We start from the raw sequence: 26,633 nt of genomic DNA on the forward strand, positions 1-26,633 counted from the left end.
TTTCTGCAATAATCCCTGCTGGGGCAGTCATTCTCAGCATAGTAATAACTCCCCTGGTCCTACACCAAAGCAGCTAGCCAGCAGTCTTTCATTCTGTTGATTTTACCAGATGTGAGTCATTGTCCCTATGTCATTCAACTATAAGGACAACATATTTTAAGGGAGGTTTGAATAGCAGAACCAGGCGAGCCTTGCTCCTTTGGGATGAAGGAATTCGATATTTCTTCAAAAGAAGTAATTTGCAATAGCCTCCTATAAAAATATATCTATGTATCTCTCTCCACACTTTTATGTTCCAGGGTGAAAAAGGGATTCCAGTGTCCACAGGGCAGATTTTAGCTATTTTATTTGAAAAATTTTATGTGATTATTTCTCTCACAATTTTGTGATTTCTCATACATTAGTAACCAAATAAAACTTTAATGTTCACATATTGTGCCAAGTATTCTGTGCCAATCTTTCCTTTGAAACAGCTAAAAATTTGAATGTGTATTTTTTCAGTTTAATGTAATTTTGCTATAAATCAATATTATAATTAGAACAATAAAATTCTATGTATGTTTAGAAATAAAGACATTTTCTTACAAACAACCTAGGGATTGTAGAAAAAAAGTCATGATGGAAATTAGAAAATATGTTGAATATGAAGAGAAATAAAATATTTTATACCAAGATGTGTATGATGGAATTAAGTCAATGATTACAGGGAACACTATAGTCTTAAATATACACATTAGAAAAGAAGAAATAAAAGGACAAAGTAAACCCAAACAAAGTAGGCAGGAGAAGTTAAGAAAAGTAAGAGTGAAAATTCATGAGATAGAAAAAAATATATCTATAAAACAGAAAATTTCTGTATATAATAAGATTGTTAAACTTCTGCCAATATTAATCAAGAAAAAGAAGAGAAAAAACAAAGAAAAATGAAAAAGATGACATTACTATAGTTGCCACTAAAAATTTAAGTGGTTATCATGAAAAACTTTAAGTCGATAATTTTGGAAATTTATATAAAATGAACAAATTTCAAGAAAAATAAGCCTTTCAAAACTAACTCAAGAAGAAATACAAAAGTTTGGTAGACTTTAACCATTAAAGAATTGCATTGGCAATTAATAATATATTCACAAAGAAAAATCTCAATCCAGCTGGTGTCACCAGAAAATTATACTAAACATTCAAATAATAAATAAATCTAGTTTTTTTATTATTTTTTTTATTTTTTTTTTATACTTTTTTAATTTTTTATAAACATATATTTTTATCCCCAGGGGTACAGGTCTAGTTTTACACAAATTCTCCCAGAGTCCTAAAATAGAAGTTTTACTCCCCCATTTATCTTATGAGGTAAGCTCATGGCTAAAATCAAAACCTGACAGGAGTATTTAAAGAGAGGAATACTGTTGACCAACTTCATTATGAAAAAAGATTTAAAATCCTGCAAAACATTAATGTGCCCATGTTGGGATTATATTAGCAATGTGAAGTTGGTTTAAATCCAGGAAATCAGTCAGGGCACCTGGCTGCCTCAGGCAGTGGAGCTTGTGGTTCTTGATCTCAGGACTGTGAGTTTGAGCTCCACATTAGGCATAGTGATTCCTGGAAACAAATGAACAGAACAAAACAAAACAAAAACCCATCCAATAACTATGAAATCAATCAACAAATTCACTAGATAGACAGAATAAGGAGAACCACATATAATCATCCGAACAAATATCAAAAGACTCTTGTAACAATTCAATATTATTCTTTGTAAAAAAAACATTTAGGGAACAAGACTATAAGGGATATTTTTAATCTGACAGAGTAGCTGCAAAAACTACAGCAATCATCGTGCATAGTGGAGAATTATTAGCTTTTCCTCTGCAAATGACAAGATAATCTTGTCCAGTAATATTGCTTTTTTAAAAAGATTTATTTATTTAGAGAGCACAAGTGGTGGTGGGGGAGGGCAGAGGGAGATGGACAATCTCAAGCAGACTTTGTGCTAAGTGTGGAGCCCCATGTGGAGCTCAATCCCACGACCCTGAGATCATGACCTGAGCAGAAATCAAGAGTGGCAGGCTTAAAGGACTGAGCCACCCAGGGAACCCCAGGAATATTACTCTTATAAAGCATTGTACCAAATATGCTACCTAGTTCTATAAAACAAAAAAATAAATAAATATTACAATAATTGGAAAAGAAAAAATAAAAGCTTAGATGGTATGATTGCATAAGTAGAAAATCTACAAGAATTTACTGATACATTATTAGAATTAAATACCTAACTAAGGTTTCTTGATATAGAATTTATATAAATTGATCGTATTTCTATCTATCAACAGCTATTTTAAAAAAAGTAAATTTAGCAAAATACAATTTACAAAAACATCAAAAAAAGAACACCAAATATCTATAAATAATGCATGACTTTTTTAAGGTAGACATGATTCTTAAAAGTAAAAAAATAAAATTTATTGAACAAAATTAAAGATTAAAGAAAGCTTTAAAAGTTAGAAAAATGAGCCATGTTCATTGATTGGGTAGCCCAGTGTTTAAATGATGTTAAGTTTCTCCAAACCGATCCAGAGAGTCAATATAATTACAATAAAGTCCCAATAAGTTTTATTGTGAATATAAATTTTATATGGAAATGCATAAAGTCAAGAAAATCTTAAAAGTAATTCTTAAGGAATAGAAACAAAAAAGGGGAACTTGTTCTACCAGTTATCAAGTCCCATAATAAGGACATAGTAATTAAAACTGTGGAACTGGTGCACGGTAGAAGGATCAAGCAATGGTGGCGGCATTAATGCCACATAGATCAGTGGATAAAATTGAAAGCGCTTAAACAGACCTACAGATAGGTGGATCTTTGATATAGAACAAAGATGGTACAGCGGAGCAGTGGGAAAGGATTGGCCTTTTTCATAAATGTTGCTGGGACAATCAGGTAGGTTCTAGGGAAGAATTAAAATTGATTCCCATGTAACAACATACACAAAAGCGAAATCCAGATGAATTACATGCTGATGTAAATGTAGAATTTAAGCTTTAAAACTTTAAGAAGAAAATATGAAAGAATATCTATGTAACTTTATTCTAGGAAAACACATACAAAAAAACACTAAACATAAATGAAGGACATAATTACCATAAATCAGTTGCATTAGAATTAATTATTATGTTTATCAAAAGAAATCACGCAAAAGTGAAAAGACAGCCACAAAATGGGAAAAGTTATTTGACATGGATAAAACTGACTAAAAAAAGATGCAACTAGAATATGTAGAAAAAACTACAAATCAGGAAGGAAAATTAAAAACAAAAACGAAAACATTCTTAAATAGGTACCTCATTTTTGTGGGAAAACAAAAACGGAACACAAGTATGCTTATAGTGGCATATTTTTTATGATAGATAAAAATTAGTGACAGCTAAAAGTCCTATAGATTACAAAAGTGATAAATAAATTATGGCTTATTCATTCAATAAACCATAGGCAGCAACAACAATGAATGTACTGGAGCTATAATCAATAAAATAAAAAACCCTTAAAATTGATGATATTGAACAAAACAAAAAATACTACAATATATTGTAATTTATGTAGTTAAGAACAGTCAAGTTTAAATTCTATCATATTCAGATGTGCAAATAGACAATAAACATATAAAGAAAGGCTAGAAATAATTACCATAAATCAGATTAGTTACAAATTACCTCTAGAACAGTGGGAGAGAGATACAATTCATAGAATATTCTCTGGAAGTTTCTGCACTCCTGGGAATATTCTATTTCTTTTTTTTAATTAATGCATAATGTATTATATTTTTCAGGGGTACAGGTCTATGAATCATCAGTCTTATACAATTCACAGCATTCTCCATAGCACATACCCTCCCCAATGTCCATCACCCAGCCACCCCATCCCTCCCATCCCACTACACTCCAGCTATTTCTTAATTTGGGTCATAATTAAACCAGGTTCTGACTAATATCTATTCACAATATGCATATTTATATTTTTTCACTTTTCCATTTATGTTACCCTTTTATAATCCTAACAAAAGTTAGGAGGAATGCATAAGATACAGAGCTTGAGCTTAAGAAACTTAAAAATGATGCTGGGATCTATAAAAAGGGAAATTAGCTGTCTTATTGGGTAGATGATAAGACTCCTTGAGGTTTCAAGAGTGATAAATATGTACCAAAAGCTGAAGATATTTAATCAGAAAACCTTAAGAAATACCAAGGGGGGAAAAAAAAAAGCTATGGAGAGAAATATCAGCAGCCTTCTGAAGCATTTGATGACAAGAGCAATCCCTTTTTACTAAATAAATCTCTACTGTCACTATTCATACAAAATTTGTGATTCCCCATTTACCCTCCCCCTGCCCCCACCACATCTGCAGTACAAACTCTTAAGAATAGGAAGACACTGCATGCTTTTATTTTTTTTTTTGAAACTGTATACTTTAAGCTTTTATTTAGATGTTATCATTTTCCCCCAATCTCATTCTGTTTTTCTCTTGAATTTTAGGTGGTCATTCACCCTTACTTATTTAGGGTCAGAAGCTTTCCATGTAGGATTTGACCCTGCTTGGATTTTTCAACTTGTACTGAGCTAGCTTTCTGTCTTTCTATAATTATTTTAGCACTCAGAGGCATTCATCCTCTTTAATTTAATATGCATTCATTTATTTGTAAGTTTTGCTCCATCAGACTAAATGCTGACCTGAGAACTCATGTCTAGCAACGCACCTCAAGATCTCTGATCTTAGATAAGACCTCCTTGAGGCTGAAACCTATCTTGCAAAGTTCTAATCAAAGCTTGCTTGCTATGTTGCTTGTGTTCAATACAGGCTTTCATGTGTTGGAACAATGTTTAATCCTCCTAGGTCTTTAACTTCATTTAAATTCAACATTCTCCAATCTCCATCTAATTCAGGTAAGGAAGTACTGTTTAAAGATATTCACAGCCATTCTAAGAAATAATAAAATATTCATTGAAAGTATTTATGAGCAGGAGCATCTGGGTGGCTCAGTTGATAAAACAAGTATCTGCCTTTGGCTCTGGAGTGATCTCAGGATCCTGGGATGGAGCACCCAACTGGGCTCCCTGCTCAGCAGGGAGTTTGCTCCCTCTCCCTCTGCCCCTCCCCCAACTTGTGCGCTCTCTCTCTCCCCCTTACTCTGTCTCTCTCAAATAAAAAAATAAAGTACTTGTGAACAAAGTCAAGTGCTTAGATTTCTATTGAATCATTTTAATACAGAAGCACAACTGACCTTATGATTTAATAACAATAATGTCATATTTATGCATAAATTAGGAGTTTACAAAGTATTTTTATATATTTGATCTCTACAAAATCCTAAAAAGCAGGCAAACTGGTATATGTTAAATATTTTCAATTTATTAATAGAGTTTTACATATTTAAGAGAATTTAACCAAATATTTAAATAGGATTAAATGTTAAAAGGTCTCTAAAATGATTGCTAAATTTTCGTATTAATAAATTGAATAATAGCTGAATATATACTCCCAAAACTGAATTAACATCTATAAAACATTTTCTGCACACAAAATGTGTATTTGGGAACATTTAAAAAAAAAGCTTACACTTAACAACTTGAAAATACACTTATAGAGTTAATATATTAAGTATTAGTATCATGAATATGAGATATACAAGTAAATTCTTTGAATTGGTAAGGGAAATAAATCATTCATTTTATGCCATCATTTAGTATAGACCTAGTACATAGTGGGCATTCTCAGTTATTGTCTGTTAAGTTAATGAAAAGCACTCATTAAGTATTTAATTGTGCAGTTTAAGAATATAAAATATAGAAATTCTGAGGAGATGATAGTCATCTTAGAAAGAACTAATAAGGCTTCATGCAGGTGGTACAACTTTAGCAGAATTTCAAAGAAAAGAATTATCCATATTCTCTAAAATTTTTATTGAATTTTCTAAAAAGGAACAAAAATACAGAGTAGGAAATAAAAATGCCATATTTAAAAGATGGCAAAGAAACCAGCTTATCTGTGGGGAAATAATGGGCAAGTTGAGTGGGTAGATTCGGTTTATATATAAAACTTAGAAGATTTTTTTCTAAAATACAGAAATTCATTTTTTAATATCTAATCATTTCTGTGCTTGTAATCCAACAAATTTCAAGTATTGTGGTAGCAAGTTTCAAAGATGGCCTCCAATGAGCCTTGCTTCTTGGTATTCAAGCATTTGGGTGGAACATTCTCACACTTAATTAGGGCTAACTTGCCTGACTCATAGAATTCCGTGAAAGGGATGTTGTGTGATTTCCAAGGCCTAAGCAGTAAAAGACATTATAGCTTCTACCTCAGTCTCTCAGATTGTTTCTCTGGGGGAAACCAGCCATCACACTGTGAGAAGAGTCAGGTGATGCGGTGGAGAGACCTATTGGAGTCAAACTGACAGCCAGCATCAAGTTGCCAGCAATGTGAATAAGCCACCTCACAAATGGATCTTGCAGACCCATCACACACTGAGCTGATTGCTGCTCCAGCTGCAATCTCTGCAGACTGCTATCTTGTAAGAGACCCAAAGCCAGACTTGCTCAAACCTGCTCTCAAGTTACTTCCTAGCAAAAACTATGAGATAATGAACAACCCTTGTCAGACAAGTGTGGTTTGTTACACAGCAATGTGTGGCTAATATAAGTGCCATCATTCAAACTTGTAATATGTTCTAGTGTTTGATACAACTTTGATTGACATTCAGATCAGAAAGAACTCCTGTATCAAGGGAATTTTTCTAGATTTCAAGTTAAATTATTTTCTCTCAAGCTATATCCACACAGTACATGTTTAATTATACTGACTGAACTTATTTAACTGATCCATTATTACCTGCTCCGTAAAGTGAAAAACATCTTTAGGATTATATGTCTTGCCTTATTACAGTCTTAAAGTTCAAAGCTTTAATTTACTGTTGAAGAAGTGGTGCAGATAGAACAAGAATAATGCTTTATCACCTTGTTTATAATACTGAAATAATTATAGTAGCAATAAATTTTATAAGCAACATAATTTTTTCTATAGTCCAACATAGATAATTTAGTATTTTGAAGATTTTATTTATTTATTTGAGAGATAGAGAGAACACAGAGAGGGAGAGGGAGAAACAGGCTCCCTGCTGAGCAGAGTTGGACATGGGGCTCAATCCCCAGAACCCAAGTTCATGACCTGAGCCGAAGGCAGACATTTAACCTACTGAGCCACACAGGTGCCCCCTAACATAGACAATTTAAAAGTTATACACTGTAATTAATGGAAGTTATAATGTTATTTTCCTTGTAAATATATTTGACTAATGAAGTTGGCTTAGTTATCATTTGCATTTCTTATATGAGAAATTGCTTATATGAGAATTGCTGTGAATGAATTGTATTTGTATTTTATATCTCTGAATATTGGTAAAATAATTGGTAATTTTTTTCATCTAGTGAAACTTCAGAAATTTTAAGGTGAAATTCTTTTCACTGTCATACACATATTGGAAAATTAGGTTAGAGAAACAAGTGATATTACAGAAACAAATTTGGAAAGGATTAAATATAATTTCAGACTTTCTTTCTCAGATTAAACAGTAAATCATTCCAACTCCTTTTTCTTCTCCTACTGGAATCCAATTTCCATCTTTACTCACGTTAGTTCACTCTTCTTTGACGATTTTGCTCCTACTTGTTCAAAACACAGAGATCAAATTGAATTAATGTTGTAATAAGAATCTAACCACTATTGAGCAAAATAGCAGTTGTTACTTCTTAGTTATATAACCTGATCTATCACTACAGCTCCATTTGCAAGTATGAATTTAAGATAAAATATTATATTAATTCATTCTTTTTTACTTGGAGTTTCCTTTCGCTTTACATCTTTTCTTTATACTATTCTATTAAATTTGTCTACCCTTTGCTTTTGCTGTTTTGTTGCTCACTTTATATTTATTGCAACTCAACTTTATCTTATAAATAAACAATGATTTATCTAATTATTTTCATATTTATTCATTTCCTTATTATTTAATCCAAAATACTAAAAATCCAGTTCAACATACTATCCTTTAAAATCTTGATTTGGATTATTTTTTAAAATGCAAAGGTCAGACTCATTTGAAATTTTGTGCTAGTTTTGTTCATAAATTGATTTTATAGTTTGCTGCCTTCTAGTTTGTCTAGTTTGTTGATGAAATGGCATAGGAGACAAAAATCAGAAGCTTTTCAGGCCTAACTTGATTGTACTAGGCTTCTATGTAGGTCTATGGTATATTTAAGACATTACATCATTATTAATCACCAGCTCAGCCTTTACTTTATACCTATATTTTCAGTCCCTAAAACATTGCTGGCTTTAAGCTTCTTTGACTTTGGTTCTTAAAAGCAGATGGGAACAAGTATGCTAGTTTGAGGAGAAAAGAGAAGGACAGAAAATAATTAGGGCTGACTTTCTGCTATATGGAAAAGCTATAATTTGTTGCATTTCAAGGTACTTTATGACTAATTAGGTGGCCTTAAGAAACTTTCACCTAAAACAATATTTCCAGGGCATATAATGAATATAGCTGGCATGCCTGAGATAATTTGGGGGATAAATGTCAGAGAATTAAATAATTTGGACTCAAATGTCTATTGTACTTTTGGTTATCTCAGTGTATGTTTTGTGTTCTTAAATTTTTGTTATGGCCTAACACTAATTTCACTTTTCAACACAGACTATGCAGGATCAAGAATGGGACCACCATAGTTAATGGTATCTTTGTGGAATATGACTGTTTTTATGGTTTTTATTTTTCTGGTTAATGACCAGAGATCTTACTCTTCTTTTGTGGTACCCTTATAATATTTCTTTTTAAAAGCTGGATTAAATTTTTAAAAAGTGATTTTACTTTTAAGGAAAAGAGTAAGGTAGAATAAAGTAATAAAGTAGAGTGAAGCATGTGAAGAAACTCACAAAGGTGGTACAGGAGTGGATGAAATTTTGGGCACATTTTCCTGGAGATTAAACGTCAGGAAAGAGGTTGAGCCAACTTTGGCATTTTCTTTACTATCTCTTTTGTCCTTGCTAGTAGGTTGTTAAAATGAACAAGAGTTCTGAGGACACTATGATAGTTGGTTAGTGACTCTTCTGAACTTAGCAAAAACATTTTACCTCAACCTTTGTCACCAGAAGAATATGAAGAATGTGTTTTCAAATATCATAGAAGTCTCTCTGGAGGTAAGAAAAAATGCCAAGAACATAGAGAAAATGCCCCACAAATGATTCCCAGATTTTGAAGTGACCCTATATGAGGAAAAATACCATAAATCCAAATTTAGCCACTATTCAACACTACTGAGTTTACATAAGAGTAGAGATATATTTACAACTAGTAATAAAGTATAAGAAATAATGATTTACCATTAAATGGAGAAAATTTATTTCAATATGAAGTTTCAACAATGAGTCATATGTTCACTATAAAATCAACCCAAGTTTTTTTGCTTTCTAGTTTTAGGAAGTAGTACTTCTATTTAAAATGACAGTAGTACCTCTATTTAAAATGATAGAATAATTACAATATTTTGAAAATTCTGACTATTCAGGAAAAATTTACTCACATTTGTCATTTAATTAACATTTAACAAGGGCTTGTTGTTAAATACTATACTAGTAGTTGAAGATACACAGATAAGTGTTAATGCTATTTACTAGAATTGCTTGAAAATTTATCATTCTGGTATGTTTTACATAATGATTCTAAACTAATAACCATGTTTATACAGAGTACTGTATTTCTTAGGAATTCTCAATAAAGGAAACCAATTATATATTGATAATAATGTGAAATTACACCTATTGGTTTTCCCTTATTAATAGTTCTGTCACTTTGTCAGGAAAATAAATTTGTTTCGGCATGAATCTGTCATCAAAACCAGGAAAAAAATAAAGCAGTTTACAGGTAAATGTCATCTGTGATCTAATGCTAACCTTCACACTTAGGAAATATTTTTTTTGCTCAACATTGCTAATATCTCACATTTAAGTAATTATTGATGCTGTATTGATATCTTTTTTTCTGTAGAGTCTATTTGTTCTGATAATCTCTCCTTCCACCTGTGTGAAGCAAACAATTTAGGACCTACTCTGGAAGGATTTTCTATAGAACAAATTTATGATTATCCTCTTCTCAATAAAAGCATTGTCATAATCATGAATTAGCAAATATGATTCTCATTCTAGCATTTAATAAAACAAGGAAATTATTTTCTGTAACTCAGGTGTCACCTGGATGTCACCACACTCAGATTCAACTTTAATGTAAAGCCTTTAAAGTAAAACTATGTTCAGATTCAACTTATTTTCTCCTCTGGGTATAAGCCCAATGCCCTGCATTTCTGCAAATCCTTCATGGCAGGGGAAGGAGTAGGTTCTCATGCTCCCACCTTTCTTTCTACCTCCTGCACCCCTCAAATCAGGTACGACATTTGGCTTCATGTGAGCTTTTCTTTAACTCCACTTCAGCAAAATCCAAAGGACAGCTCCCCTTTCTTTCGTGCATGGCCCAAAAGATCGACTTAACTGAAGTCTTGATGGGTAATTTGCAGACTTTGTGCCTAGTAGCTGGTATTACTGGAAGGCCAGGTTTTACGTAAGAGCTATGCAAAGTTAAGAGAGTATTAGGTATCCTTGGTCTGAAAAGTCCTTTGGACACTTTACCTTCTTCCTTGGCCTTTTCTCTCTCCTCTTCCCCCATGTCTTTTACTGTTGGGGTAAAACACTGAGTTCATTTGGCAGAGCAATTCAGTTCTCTCCAAACCTTTCTATCACATCTATTACAGTTCTGAACATCCTTTTGAATTTCCAAAATTGCCTCTTCCAAGGGTATGCCTGACAAATTGTAATTAGCTAAAAGCAAGTTTTCTATCCTAGTTTCTGTCTTTACATTTTAGGAAGGCTCTTGGAGTAGCTCATTATTCTAGGTGAAATTGGACAATATCATGCAATGGGGCACTACTTTTAAATAATGAAGTAAATTTGAGTAATTGAGAAGTAAAAGTATTATAATTTACTTCTTGTTCTCCTTTACTTTATATATGGATTTTTTTTTCTCCTGCTGTCACAGAGCAGACATTTCCCAACCAGGATTTGAAAGCATATTCTGGAAATGTGTCTGTTGCCTACTATTAAATACAAAAATCTGTTGCAATGTTCAGTGTAGGCTCCTTCTTTTTCCAAAGGCTGCATCTGTCCCACAACACGCAGAGTTATTTTTAAATGTATTCGATTTAATTAACCCACCATAAGTGACTCCTTTGTTGACGTCCTAATGGAATGTTCAAAATATTAATTTGGAAAATATACATAAAAGCTAGACCCTGAAATCGGAAAGCAGATACTTTGACTACTTTCTTGTTCTTATATAAATACATGATGGACTCCTACTGGGCATATGGTTCAGAACAGTTTTTCCATCGCCATTGTGGAGGAACTGTGGGGAGACAGATGCAGAGGAAGAAAAGATATGCTTTTGTTCTAGCACTCAGAATTGGTATATGCTAGAATCAAAAGGGCTCTAAGTCCCCTACTCTGTTGGCCTTTGCTTATTTGTTTCTAATTAATAAGTATGAGTCATTCGTATGTGAAAAGTGTCCCTGACTTTGTATTGCAGTGGATAAGACAAGATTTCAAATTCTGGCTGTTTTGTGATGCCTTTAATGCCTTCAGCCAAATTTTAAAAATTTTACTGTTATTGAGATACTTAGATCCACAAAGAAGTGGTCCTTAAACTTTTTGAAAAGAAACACCTTATTTACAAGGGAAAGTTGCAAACTCCCCTCCCAGTAGGTTAATATTTGCACCCACTATCTGAGGAAGCAGAATGGTGCTAAATACTAAGCAACTACTTAAAATTTGTATTTTATTAATAACAATATAAATTATATATGTGATTCATCTTTTTTAATACACAGACAATAATTAGTGTGAATACAGATTTTTAAAGTTTTTATTTTATCTTAATTCCAGTGTAGTCAACATGCAGTCATATAAGTTTGGGGTATACAATATAGTATTTTACAATACAATGTAGTATTGATGTACTTGCGTACGTCAGCTGGTACTTGTGTGAGACTTAGTGATCCCTGCCAGAAACTCTGCAGATCCCAATAACGCCATGCCCACAGCATCGTAACAACCTTGTGCCCAAGGACTACAGCATGAAAACCTCTTTCTTCTATACATGAAACCAACTTTCCAATTTTCTTTTTTCTATCCTGCAAGCTTTCTGTTTTGCTACTTATAATCAGGTTCTCATTAGAAAATGAGAATAATGAAAAAATAATTTATAAAGTCTGGCAAAGTGGTTGTCAAAGGTAGGACATAATTGGGAAAATGTGGTTATGATTTAGGGAAGAGCTTCAGCTTTTTCAGACTTTTCTAGCAGACTTTTCCTGACTATGTGGGACATGGCCCTATAAGCAGTTAATCAAGTATTTAGGGGCAGTGGAAGTCAGAAACATAATTTATCTGACCTAATGGTAGAACTCTAAAAGGAGCTTCAGTTCACTGAGTTTTTTATCAGAATAAATTCAAGTGTAACCTAGCTATTAACTGTACCCCTCACCTTTCGAGGCATATCAGTGGTTTGATCTGTACAAAAACCATATAGAGTAGGCTTCCAAAATTTTGAAAACTGGGACTAAAGAGATGAAGCTATTTGCAGAAAGTCACATCACTGGTCAGTGGAGGGGCCTGGACTGGACAACATGGCCCCAGAACCCTGCCGTTATGACTCCCAACACTACACAGCCCCTTGTTTAATAACCTCGCTAAGAGATTATTTTCCTTTATTTAGTGTCTTTTCTTACATTCATATGGGGATACTGGATATATATATATATTAAAAAATAACTTCATGTGAATAAAATTAAGAGGGTAAAATCGTTTTTTTTTTATTTTTAAAGATTTTATTTATTTATTTGACAGAGAGAGATCACAAGTAGGCAGAGAAGCAGGTAGAGAGGCAGGCAGAGAGAGAGAGGAGGAAGCAGGCTCCCTGCTGAGCAGAGAGCCCGATGCGGGACTCAATCCATAAAATCGTTTTTTGATGTGACTAAGGTAATGAGTGATTTTTGCTAAGTGAGACCAAACAATAATATATTTACAATAATACGGTGACTTTACCCCTAAACAAGAAAATAAACATTTATTTATATAACGTCACCCTAAATCCAGGACAAGTAACAATTAACGTGAAAAAGAGACTAAAAAAGTCACAGCTTCAAAAGCTGTTCAAAAATTTTCTGTGTGATTTGCTATTACAATAAAAGTTGACTTTCTTCCTTTTTAATTTTTCATTAAAATTGTTTCACCCTAATGCTGTAGTCATGGACAAGATAAGACCAAGCTTTGAGCTAAGAGATTTTGTTTTGATTTGATTTATTTAATAATCACTTATGGATCAACCAAAAACAGATGAAATAGTACTGATTTTTTTTTTACTTTTAGTATTTTACATATGTTCATTAGTTACAATTATTTTGATAACAATTATCAACAATATTAGAGAAAAATTAGGTACTCTAAAGTCATTAAAGTAGTGGCATAACAGTACCACAACTGCAAACGTAAGCTTACAGTTCTGGGATTCTAGCCAGTATTGAGAGAAAGAACATGATAATTAGATGAGATAATAAGGATTAGAACATCTGAGTTTAGGGAAGGCTCTAACACCTTCTAACTCTGCATCTTAATAATTCTCAGTCACTTACCAGGACCTCAGTTTCTTCATCTATAAAGTGTAGTTAACACTTGTGTCTGTTTAACTGTTTCACAAAATTGTTGTTAAAATCAGCTGATGTAATCGAAAGTAACTGTTACATGAGTTTTTGTCCTTGGGATATCTATCATTGAAAGGGTTTTTGGTTTTGGTTTTTTTGGGGGGTATTTTTGTTTGTGTGTTTGTTTGTTTTTTGATCCTAGGGCACCTGGGTGGTTTAGTTGGTTGGCTAAGTGTCTGCCTTCAGCTCAGGTTAATGATCCCAGGGTCCTGGGATGGAGTCTCCCATCCGGCTCCCTGCTCAGCGGGCAGCCAGCTTCTCCTTCTGCCCCTCCTCCCTGGCTCATGCTTGCACTTGCTCTCCTTCTCTCCTTCTCTCTCTCTGAAATAAATAAATAAAATCTTCAAAAAGCATATTTTTAAAGTTGTTTTATACCTTCAAGCAACTCTCTTCAGGGCAAGAAAAGATTGACTTCTCATAAAAGAAAAATAACTCTTTTATTATTTTATTTTACCCCTTTATAACTAAAAGTATAGTTTCTCAGCTGATAATAAACTAAACAACATTTTATTTTTTTTATTATTATTATTTTTTTAATTTTTTATTTTTTATAAACATATATTTTTTATAAACATATATTTTTATCCCCAGGTCTGTGAATCACCAGGTTTACACACTTCACAGCACTCACCAAATCACATACCCTCCCCAATGTCCATAATCCCACCCCCTTCTCCCCAACCCCCTCCCCCCGGCAACCCTCAGTTTGTTTTGTGAGATTAAGAGTCACTTATGGTTTGTCTTCCTCCCAATCCCATCTTGTTTCATTTATTCTTCTACCCATTTAAGCCTCCATGTTGCATCACCACTTCCTCATATCAGGGAGATCATATGATAGTTGTCTTTCTCTGCTTGACTTATTTCGCTAAGCATGATACGCTCTAGTTCCATCCACGTTGTTGCAAATGGCAAGATTTCATTTCTTTTGATGGCTGCATAGTATTCCATTGTGTATATATACCACATCTTCTTGATCCATTCATCTGTTGATGGACATCTAGGTTCTTTCCATAGTTTGGCTATTGTGGACATTGCTGCTATAAACATTCGGGTGCATGTGTCCCTTTGGATCACTACATTTGTATCTTTAGGGTAAATACCCAATAGTGCAATTGCTGGGTCATAGGGCAGTTCTATTTTCAACATTTTGAGGAACCTCCATGCTGTTTTCCAGAGTGGCTGCACCAGCTTGCATTCCCACCAACAGTGTAGGAGGGTTCCCCTTTCTCCGCATCCTCGCCAGCATCTGTCATTTCCTGACTTGTTGATTTTAGCCATTCTGACTGGTGTGAGGTGATATCTCATTGTGGTTTTGATTTGTATTTCCCTGATGCCAAGTGATATGGAGCACTTTTTCATGTGTCTGTTGGCCATCTGGATGTCTTCTTTGCAGAAATGTCTGTTCATGTCTTCTGCCCATTTCTTGATTGGATTATTTGTTCTTTGGGTGTTGAGTTTGCTAAGTTCTTTATAGATTCTGGACACTAGTCCTTTATCTGATATGTCGTTTGCAAATATCTTCTCCCATTCTGTCAGTTGTCTTTTGATTTTGTTAACTGTTTCCTTTGCTGTGCAAAAGCTTTTGATCTTGATGAAATCCCAGTAGTTCATTTTTTCCCTTGCTTCCCTTGCCTTTTGCGTTGTTCCTAGGAAGATGTTGCTGCGGCAGAGGTCGAAGAGGTTGCTGCCCGTGTTCTCCTCAAGGATTTTGATGGATTCCTTTCTCACATTGAGGTCCTTCATCCATTTTGAGTCTATTTTTGTGTGTGGTGTAAGGAAATGGTCCAATTTCATTTTTCTGCATGTGGCTGTCCAATTTTCCCAGCACCATTTATTGAAAAGGCTGTCTTTTTTCCATTGGACATTCTTTCCTGCTTTGTCGAAGATTAGTTGACCATAGAGTTGAGGGTCTATTTCTGGGCTCTCTATTCTGTTCCATTGATCTATGTGTCTGTTTTTGTGCCAGTACCATGCTGTCTTGATGATGACAGCTTTGTAATAGAGCTTGAAGTCCGGAATTGTGATGCCACCAACGTTGGCTTTCTTTTTCAATATCCCTTTGGCTATTTGAGGTCTTTTCTGGTTCCATATAAATTTTAGAATTATTTGTTCCATTTCTTTGAAAAAGATGGATGGTACTTTGATAGGAATTGCATTAAATGTGTAGATTGCTTTAGGTAGCATAGACATTTTCACATTTTAAATCAGTCAGAGAGTTTTTCTTTACATTTAGAGAAGACAAAAATTAAAGTAGATGAAGTTATTAATAAGATACCTAAAATTTAGCTAAATACCATTTTCTGGCTTCAAATGTAATGCTGCAGACAAAAATTTTTGGAAATACAGTTGTCACTAATCAAATATAAACATGAGCATGTGTGCTCACACACACACACACACACACACACATTGGTGAGAGGGAGTTGACTACCTTATTTGCTATGGGCTCTATTTATTCATGTAGAAATTAATTCACCTATACAAAGTATTTCTTCTTACACTTTCTCTTCTATTTGAAAAAAAAAAAAAATCCGGGGACGCCTGGGTGGCTCAGTTGGTTAAGCAGCTGCCTCCAGCTCGGGTCATGATCCCAGCATCCTGGGATCAAGTCCCACATCAGGCTCCTTGCTCGGCGGGGAGCCTGCTTCTCCCTCTGCCTCTACCTGCCATTCTGTCTGCCTGTGCTCACTCTCTCTCCTTCTCTCTCTCTGATAAATAAAAAAAATCTTTAAAAAAAAAAAAAGAGAAAAGAAAAGAAAATTCCGAAACAAAATATTCCCAACGCCTATTTCAAAGTTTGTCTTTCACATTTCCCTCTAGTTCTGGATAGACCAACACCCTACAGGGGACTACATTTAGTCCAGGTAACATTATTGGACTGCAAATGAATGTAGTCACTGTTGCCTCTTGAAATACAGAATTCCCTTTTGGGCTCAGATTTCTCCCTGGTAGCAAGTTGATGACTCCATAAAGCCATTGTGTATGACTGCTAAAGTACAAGTTTCCATAGGTATATAGAAATGCAACTTGCACTAAATGATTTGCCATAATGGATAATTTACATAGCAACTTCATCTTAGAGGAAATACAATTTTATTGTTGAAGTGAAGTTGTTCAACAGATACTTTTTATAGAGAGGAAACAGAGACGCAGAGAGGTAGAGTGATTCACACCACATTACACGGTCAGTTAATGTCAGAATTGCCAGGTTTGGGTCTTGCTTCCATCTCCTGGTCATGTCATTTCATGGGTATAAGTTAAAATTCTAAATGAACATGATCTACTGGTCAACAGTGTCTAGTGAGACCTTCCCTTCTGAGAAAAAAACCGTCAGGAGAGCTTATACTTAAGACCCAAGATCTCAAGTGACTACATTCTACATTCAGAAGAAAGTTGGAGGTGCCATTAGAGAGAGAACAGAGAATGTTCTCCTTTATTATCACTGCCCTTCTCTGGAGCCCAGCAAAGGGACAGGACAGTGCTGTTCCTCCTGGGACTGAAGCCCCCCCCCCCCAATTTCATCCTCTTGCTGAAGTCATGAGATGGGCCCAGGAGACTTGCTTGTGAAGTCTGCTGGTGCCTATAAGAATGCGTGAAGCCTAAGCATCTTGTTTTCTTGGAAGAAGTTTTTTTTTTTTTTTTAGCTTCGAAACCACAATTCCTCTCTGGCCCGAGTTTACAGCCCAGAGAGGGATGGTGTGACGACTGTCTAAAAGTCTGAGAGTATGGCTAGGTTGTTCCTTTTCCCTCCTATTCCCACCCCTATAAATATTAAATACAACCTTTTTCTTTTTATGCCTCAAGAAGTTGAAACTCTTAAAACCCAAAGTTCGCTTATAATGGAGTCCACAATCAAAAATATCTCATTATTATGGATGATTTTTTTTAAAATATCACAGTTATTTTTGTGAAGGCAAATAACTGTACTGCCCTGTCGTTTCCAGCCTGACATCTGGGTGAGTAAAGGAAATTCGCCTTGTGCACTTCCATCCATTCGTGAGCCAAAATATCTTGAGTTCTCAGGTCCATTTTGTAGATATTGTTGTTTTCTGTTTAAGAAACTCACCAATGTGATGCTGCCTTCCTGTTGTCCCCAAGGGGCCAGGTGGCTGAGACACCTGTCCATCCGCTTGGAGCCTGCCAGGCTTGGCTCTCCCTCCCCACCTCACAGATGGCTGGCAACCTGAGGAGATTCCTCTTTCGGGCACAGCATTCTCCCTCTTATCTGAATATTTTCCTCACTGTGAGAGATGAGATTTTCTTCTTCCTTATCTCCCTAATTCATTCCACCTAGGAAATGTAAGCATTTTCAACACTTGGGTGTTCACCACAGTTTTTTGTGAGTCTTAATTGAAAATATACTTCCAGGGGTGCCTGGGTGGCTCAGTGGGTTAAAACCTCTGCCTTTGGCTCAGATCATGATCCTGGGGTCCTGGGATAGAGCCCCAAATCCGGCTCTCTGCTCGACGGGGAGCCTGCTTCCTCCTCTCTCTCTCTGCCTGCCTCTCTGCCTGCTTGTGATCTCGGTCTGTCAAATAAATAAATAAAATCTTTTTAAAAAAAAGAAAAGAAAATGTACTTTCAATTTAAATTTCTTTCAAGATCTGCCTCTATCTCTAGCATCTCCATTGGGAAATGGAAAAGAGCAGTGAGTTGGGGGAAATCAGAAGGGGAGAAAAACCATTAGAGAATGTGGACTCTGAGAAACAAACTGAGGATATGGGGGGGGGGGGGCATGGGCAGGTGAGCCTGGTGGTGGGTATTATGGAGGGCACGTTTTTATTGAAAATGGGATTTTCCAATTTTCCTCTCCCAAAAGAATGTCCCTTTTCAAGGCCTCATGTTGTATGGCCTCTGTTTTACTTAGCACTGTTGACTTTCTTCTTTTTGAATATCTTTTCTTTCTTTTCTTCCATGAAAATTTTTTTTCCTTGATGTGTCTAATTATCTGATTACTATTGAAATCTCTTCCCCCAAGAAAGTAACTCTGATTATTCCTGACTCATCACCTTACTTTGACTTCACTTAACATCATACAGAACCAGCTATGCCTAGTATTAATGAGCACCAATTTATATGCTCCATTAGCATAATCTTATGGTTGTTTCACATATGCATAGCTTGAGTATCAACATAAACTTTAAGTTCCTCTGGGAAAAATATGGTTTTCTATTTTTGCTTAGCTTCTAATGAAATAAGTGCTTGGGGTACTTGGGTGGTTCAGTCAGTGAAGCATCTGGTTTCAGCTCAGGTCATGATCCCACGGTGCTGGGATCAAGCCCCTTGTCAGATTCCCTTCTCAGTAGGGAGCCATCTTCTCCCTCTTTGTCAGACAGCCACTCCTCCTGCTTGTGCTCTCTCACTGGCTCTCTCTTTAATAAATAAATGAATAAAATATTAAAAAGAAAAGAAGCTTAATAAATGTTTATTGAGGTAAACAGTGCATTGGTTAGTGAGCCACTTATGCATTTTAACATAAGATATTATGAAATTCCAGGACAGTGCAAAGAAGAAATCATCAAAGACACATCATCACATAATAATTGTTATTTTATTTTAATTGATAAAAAATTAACTGTTAATTTGGTTGGCAATAAACCAAAGTGAATTTTGCTCTGATAGAAAAGAAGGCTCGCTGATGAGATACTGATAATCAAAAGGAGTTGGAGTTAGTGTCTTGTCTTTCGTGAAGGTGCTGTTTTGATGGGAATATAGCAAGTAGTACTGTATTATATTTATTTATGTGTTTCTCTCTTTCATTATATTCAATATAAATATATTTTATTTTTATATTATTATAAAACTTGAGACCCAAAAAGAACTGTAAAAAAATCCCACTGTAACAGAATCCCAACATTTTATAGCTTAGAGAATGTATGAGTTTAAGTTAGTTTCAAAAGATCATAATACAAATTACTAAAAAAGGTGCTAAAATTCCTAAATGAATACTCTGTATTATGTAATATAGAAAAATCTTTTTTTCCCCCAATTCTATTTGGGCACGTGGAATACACTTCTGACAGAAACAATGCTTAAGTTTCCCTTTGAACTATAGGAATAAATATTTACTTTGTGAGTTTTACACCATACACAAAGATAAACCTGAAATGGATAAAAGACCTTAATATGAGGCAAGAATCTATCAAAATCCTAGAGGAGAACATAGGCAGTAACCTCTTTGACATTGGCCACGCAACTTTTTTCAAGATATGTCTCCAAAGGCAAAGGAAACAAAAGTGAAAATGAATCAAGATCAAAAGCATCTGCACAGCAAAGGCAACAGTCAACAAAACAAAGAGGCAATACACGGAATGGGAGAAGATATTTTCAAATGACAGTACAGACAAAAGGCTGATATCAGAGGTCTATAAAGAACTCCTCAAACTCAGCACACACAAAACAGATAATCACATCAAAAAAAAAAAAAAAATGTGCGGAAGACATGAACAGACACTTCTCCAAAGAAGACATACAAATGGCTAACAGACACATGAAAAAATGTTCATCATCACTAGCCATCAGGGAGATTCAAATCAAAACCGCATGGAGATACCACCTTACACCAGTTAGAATGGCCAAAATTAACAAGACAGTAAACAACAAGTGTTGGAGAGGATGTGGAGAAAGGGGAACCCTCTTACACTGTTGGTGGGAATGCAAGTTGGTGTAGCCATTTTGGAAAACAGTGTGGAGATTCCTCAAGAAATTAAAAATAGATCTACCTTATGACCCTGCAATTGCACTACTGGGTATTTACTCCAAAGATACAGATGTAGTGAAAAGAAGGGCCATCTGTACCCCAATGTTCATAGCAGCAATGGCCACAGTCACCAAACTGTGGAAAGAACCAAGATGTCCTTCAATAGATGAATGGATAAAGAAGATATGGTCCGTATATTCAATGGAGTGTTATGCCTCCATCAGAAAGGATGAATACTCAACATTTATATCAACACAGATGGGACTGGAAGAGATTATGGTGAGTTAAATAAGTCAAACAGAGAGAGTCAAGTACCATATGGTTTCACTTACTTTTGGAACATAAGGAATAACATGGAAGACATTGAGAGATGGAGAAGAGAAGTGACTTGGGGGAAATCGGAGGGGTAGTCAAACCATGAGAGACTGTGGACTCTGAGAAACAAACTGAGGGTTTTGGGATAGGTAGAGGGGTGATCCTGGTGGTGAGTATTATGGAGGGCACATATTGCATGGAGCACTGGTGTGGTGCATAAAAAATGAATTTTGGAACACTGAAAAAAATAAAATTTAAAATACAAGATATTTAAATGCAAAATTATTTACTTTGTCTTTAATTCCACAGATTAGTTAATCTAGGTTATGAAATTATTACCTACTAATGGTACTTTAAGGTTTATAAGATCATTCAGTAATTAACATTTTCTATATACTCTATATATTTCTAAAGAAATCACTCCTTTATTTCCTTAAAGAGCTTAAAATTTCTTCTAAGATTTTGTTTATGTTTAAAACTCACAAAGTAAATATTTATTCCTATAGTTCAAAGGGAACTATAAGCATTGTTTCTGTCAGAAGTGTATTCCACATGCCCAAATAGAATTGGGGGGAAAAAAAAGATTTTTCTATATTACATAATACAGAGTATTCATTTAGGAATTTTAGCACCTTTTTTAGTAATTTGTATTATGATCTTTTGAAACTAACTTAAACTCATACATTCTCTAAGCTATAAAATGTTGGGATTCTGTTACAGGGGAATTTTTTTACAGTTCTTTTTAGGTCTCAAGTTTTATAATTCTAAGTTACTGTCATTCAGTATTCGTGTTGATCTAGAGAAACCAAGACCTATTCTCTCTAGTAGTGGTTTTCCAGGGGACTTTAAATGTAGACTTAGTAGGGGAAAAGATAATTGGAGAGCTAGCTTCTCATTATGAGGATGGATGAAACTCTAACTTCTAGAGACCATTTGGGAGTTACTTAGAAATGTAATTACGAAGCATCTCAAGAAGATTGGAGTAGATGACCTAATCATTTGAAAAGAGGAAAAAATATGATAGTTGGTTTTTTCAGCCATATGCTGAATTTTCAAATTTCTCATGATTTCTGTAATTAAAATATTTTTTTTTAAAAAATCCCAATCTTGCTTCATCCTTTCGAGCATAAAAAACTAAGTGTCATAGTATCTCTTGTGCTCTCTCAGCTGGTGTCTGAGTATAGGGTGGAATCAGGACAAAATGCCATCTGTTTCTCTTACAACATGATAAGAGCAGCACTATCTGGCTGGGCATAAACAAAGATGTGAAACACAGGTCTCCTTGTTAAATTTATCTCTAATTACCTTGGAGATAAAGGAAAGTGAAATGCTACCTCATTATGTCTTGTAATGAGAAAATATTTCAAAATAAGCCATTTTCCTCAATAGTTTATTAAGAGATCAAATCAAACCTGAAAGAAATTTAGAGAAAATGCTGTAAAAACATAACCGATGATTACGTGCATCACAGTCGATAAAACCTTCAACAGCAGTAGTTAGAATAATCCTTTCCCACTGTAGAGTAAGAGAATGTTTCTATTTCTCAAATTTCCCAACTGAGTAAATCTCTTATTTTTATTTTTCATAGATAGCTGTAATAGATTGGAAATTGCCTTCAGAGATTTAAGTCTAAACATTTTACAGATGTTTATGGATGGACACATTTTATATGTGTATATATGTAAATGTATATGACAAAATGATAGTATGTTTCAAGAAAAAAAAACAGTGAGGTATTTTGTCTGTTTCCTCATCCTAGGTACATGAGGGCAAAACATCAGTGTATCTAGTCACTTCTACCCCTTTAATATCATACCCCGTCAAAGGCAGAGAACAGGCAGAGCAGCAGGATGTGGCTTTACATGGAACCAACTTCCCATAGCAAAATCTGTGGTGGTTAAGAGTATCTTCTCTGGATTCCAAGGGGCCTGGATTAAAATTTCAGCTGTGTTACTTCCCACTGCATAATGCGGGCAAGTTGCTTTTTTCTTTTTAGAGCCCCATTGTCTTCATCTGTACAATGATGAATGATATGAGTATGGGCATCATGGTTTCTTCTTAGAATTAAAGGAGCTAATTCACAGAAAATGTTTTCATGGACCTGGCACACACTGACACTCAGTATTTTCAGGGGTGGTTTGTCAGTCCTTGCCGAAGGAGGGCATTCTCTCTGATGGACAATCTGAAGAACTATTAATGGAGACATTAATGAGCACTACTAGATTAAGATTTTACTCAGGGAAATCAGTGACCAAATGTAGCAGTCTGGTGAGGACAAGCCTTGCAGTACATCTCAATCTTACCTCACCAACCATTAAAAATGTGCCTGCTTCACCTGGGTGGCTCAGTTGATTAACCGTCTGCCTTTGGCTCATGTCATGATCTCAGGGTCCTAAGACTGAGCCCTGCACTGCTCTCCCTGCTCCCTGGGGAATCTGTTTCTCTCTTTTCCTCTGTTCCTCCCCATTCCCGCTGAGCAGGAGCCTGATGCAGGGCTCAGTCCCAGAAGCCTGGGATCATGACCTGATACTAAGGCAGATGCTTAACAACTGAAACACCCGGGCACCCCTAAAATTTTTTTTTTTATTAAAAATGTGCCTACTTGTATTTGGCCACAAATCAGTTTATAGATGTGAACTCACTGATCTCATGTGATGACTTCAAGAGGTCAGAGACATCAGTAAACATAAAAATGGGGATTAGCTGCTCAGTTCAGCTGGTGTCTTCTCATTCTCCGCTGCACCTGCTTCCCCATCATTTTTCCTACATTAGAATTTCTATTTGGTCACTCTCCAGAGCTCTCCAGTGGAGAGCCCCAAGTCCCTGGTTTGGTGTTCAAGGTCCTTTATGATCTAGCCTCCAGTATTGTGGCAGACAAGGCCTTCTATGTACTTTCATAGTTTAGAGCAATCCAGCCAAACACAACTGTTCTCAATTCTCTCAATTACCTCTCACTTCTCCTCCAGACCTTTGACTATGCCTCTTCCTCTAGGCAAGTGGACATGCTACTTACTCTTCAAATTCTAGCTCCTAAGTCCACTCTTCAGAAAGGAGTCCTTGTTCATGCCAGCAGGGTAGTCATCCTTTATCTTGAAAACTCTTGCCCAATTTTTTTTATCCAGTAAAATTTTTAGCCAAATCACAATAGGAAACATATTTTGCGTGGACACGGGTTTTACTCAAGTACACATATACACATCCACGTGCATGTGAACTTCATGAAACAATACTTACCCTCATTATTTGCAGTATCCCTCTAATGTTTCTTTTCTCTTTCATTTGGCCAAAGTTCTGACTGCAGTCTACTAACTAGATCTTAATTACTCTTTACTTGTACCATAAACTGCAGTTTGAAAAACAGTGATCCACCTGCCCCACACAGAATAACTTTGTTATTTATTGTGTATAGGCATTGTGTTCCTTACCAGACTGAGAGATACTCACAGGTGACACCATGTAGTATGATATAGTCTTTCACTAGATCTAATCATGCCTTTCACATTAGTTGCCCAGTAAGTGTTTGTGGAAGAGAAAAGGAAAAAAGGAAGGGCGGAAGAGACGAAGGGAAGAAAGAAATAAGAAAAAAAGGCTTTGAAGGTATTAATTATACCCAGAAATTGAAGTTGTTACTTTATAACAAGTCAGCAGATAGGGATCATTTCAGTTATTTATAGGTGATTTTTCCAAAGTGGTGTGTGCTTCTTGGAATAACCTTCTTCAACTTCAGTTTAAACTGAAAAATCAGTGTTACATCACAAACTCTGCGATGAAAAGAATAGCGGGAAAAAAATAACTAATACAGAAAAGATAACATCATGCATGCTTGCTGTGTTCCTTCTCCCTGTTGGGGGAGTCAGGGAGTAGTGGTGAGAACACGGGTGTGAAGTGTATCCAGAGGTGGAAAAAGCTTTCTACTTGATCTCTGTAAAGCCTGTGAAAAGGCACTCTGTGATTCCTGGATGTGCTGAACACATCCATATGTGTTGAATACATCAACCCATTTCCCTATATTGCCTATAAACAAAGTCAGTGCTAAGTGCTAGCACGTCCAAGCACCACAAGTCTATAAAATGAAACAGGAAGTGTGCTCTGTCTCCTCACATCTGAAATATTGCTTTTCCCCGATGTGCAAGAATATTTTTTCCATATTCAAACAGGAAAATTTTGGATAAAATTTTAAATTTGAAAAGTTATACTAATGACATGTATTTACTCTAACGACATATCCAGTTTGACTGGGATCAAGACACAAGTCTTTGTCGCTCAAAGTCCATCCTCTTAACTAATGTGCTATACTACATATATTCTCTATGGACGAAGTAACAACATGAACACAATGCCTTCCATGGGCATGAATAGATTGTCCAAGTCCTTCGTACACGTTTGTTTGTTATTTTCTGATCTTCGATACAACAGTGAGTATATAGAGACAGGACCAACAAACACAGAATTAAAAGGATTCTATAAAAGCTAATAAATTCAGTAATATTATATAAAACAAATATTTCCATAAATCATTGAGAATTATGTTCTATATACTTCACTTTGAAAAAACAAGAATATTTTAAGATGAGTTTTAAGAGTTATTATTACTTTCTATTGTCAAAGAAGTATTATCAAAAATAAACATATAACAGCAAAACAAAGTTTTGTTTTGCCACCTTCATTTTGGTGCCTTTGATTGTTAAAATTTAGAGAACTAAATTATTTGAAAATGCATATTTATGGTGGTTCCATTGCCAAAAATTTAGGCATGTTGCTATGTTGAATTTCTTTAAAATTAATTGAATTTCTTTAAAAAATTAAAAAACAAGACTTTTTGTCTTCCTTTGGCATATATGTAAAAAGAGAAAGGAGGGAGAAATCCTTTTTTTTAATATCAGAAAGAGATGTACTAATACTGAAATTTTACTGCTTAATAATTTTAATGTGCTATAAAAATATTTAGTAAAACATCCACAGTCCAGAGAACGTCCATTTAATTATTTCATCTGACAATGTTTGTTAGGTTGGCTTAAAAATATTGTTAAATTTCAAATTTGTACTTGTATTTCTCACTAGTTTTGTCAGCTATAATTTTGTTTCAGAGCTATGGACTGTTCCTGACGGCTATCTTGAAAATTCATGCTGTTGGTGAGAAGCAGATAGAGTTCGTGAATAAATAGCAAAATGAAGGCTCAATTCATTACAATTAGAAAATTAATTTCAAATCCATGCCTTACTTACTGTCTTAGCAGGAGTACACTACAGTTGGCTTTGCTTAAATGTACTAGTCTGTATTTGACAAAATAAATGCAAACTTTAAAGCAGCTACTTTAACACAGTTTCCCTTTTGCAGATGTTGGAAGTATAGTCCCTCAAGGATTACCATCAGCAACGACTCCTTCGGCAACTGCATCTGTACCAACAACCACCACAATGAACACTGTTATGGGATCAACGAGTGAAATGTCTATAGGTAGGATTAACTCTTAGTGAAATTTACTCTAACCTTAGCAGATAAAATTAGTAGCATCTATATAATCTAATCACTGAAAAATAATTTGAGATCTTACATCTATTGTTATGAAGGTCTGTTCTATTTCACTATTTTGAAATTTATGTGTTATTTTGGTTTGAATACAGAACCCTGAGATCACAGTAGGCTTCTTTGATGATATCCCTCTGGATCATCTCCTGTTTGAGAATAATCCTATTGTGAATGTTACATACACAAAGTTAATTTTTAGAGAATTAAAAAAAAAACCCTATTTCCTTAGTTATAAA

General features: G+C 35.0%; 1 protein-coding gene across 5 annotated transcripts in view; it reads left to right on the forward strand.

Annotated features, from left to right (window-relative positions):
• EMCN (endomucin) overlaps positions 1 to 26,633 on the forward strand; it is a 140,211-nt gene that overhangs the window by 12,148 nt on the left and 101,430 nt on the right. For all 5 annotated transcript variants that reach the window (XR_009353030.1, XR_009353032.1, XM_059172238.1 and 2 more), the window contains one exon: positions 26,206 to 26,325. Coding sequence is in view for 3 of the 5 variants with exons in the window: in XM_059172238.1 (XP_059028221.1) it covers positions 26,206 to 26,325 (120 nt within the window). In the remaining 2 variants the exon portion in view is untranslated. The remainder of the gene's footprint in view (positions 1 to 26,205; positions 26,326 to 26,633) is intronic.

Source organism: Mustela lutreola, chromosome 1, assembly GCF_030435805.1.
Source record: "Mustela lutreola isolate mMusLut2 chromosome 1, mMusLut2.pri, whole genome shotgun sequence".
Taxonomy (NCBI): domain Eukaryota; kingdom Metazoa; phylum Chordata; class Mammalia; order Carnivora; family Mustelidae; genus Mustela; species Mustela lutreola.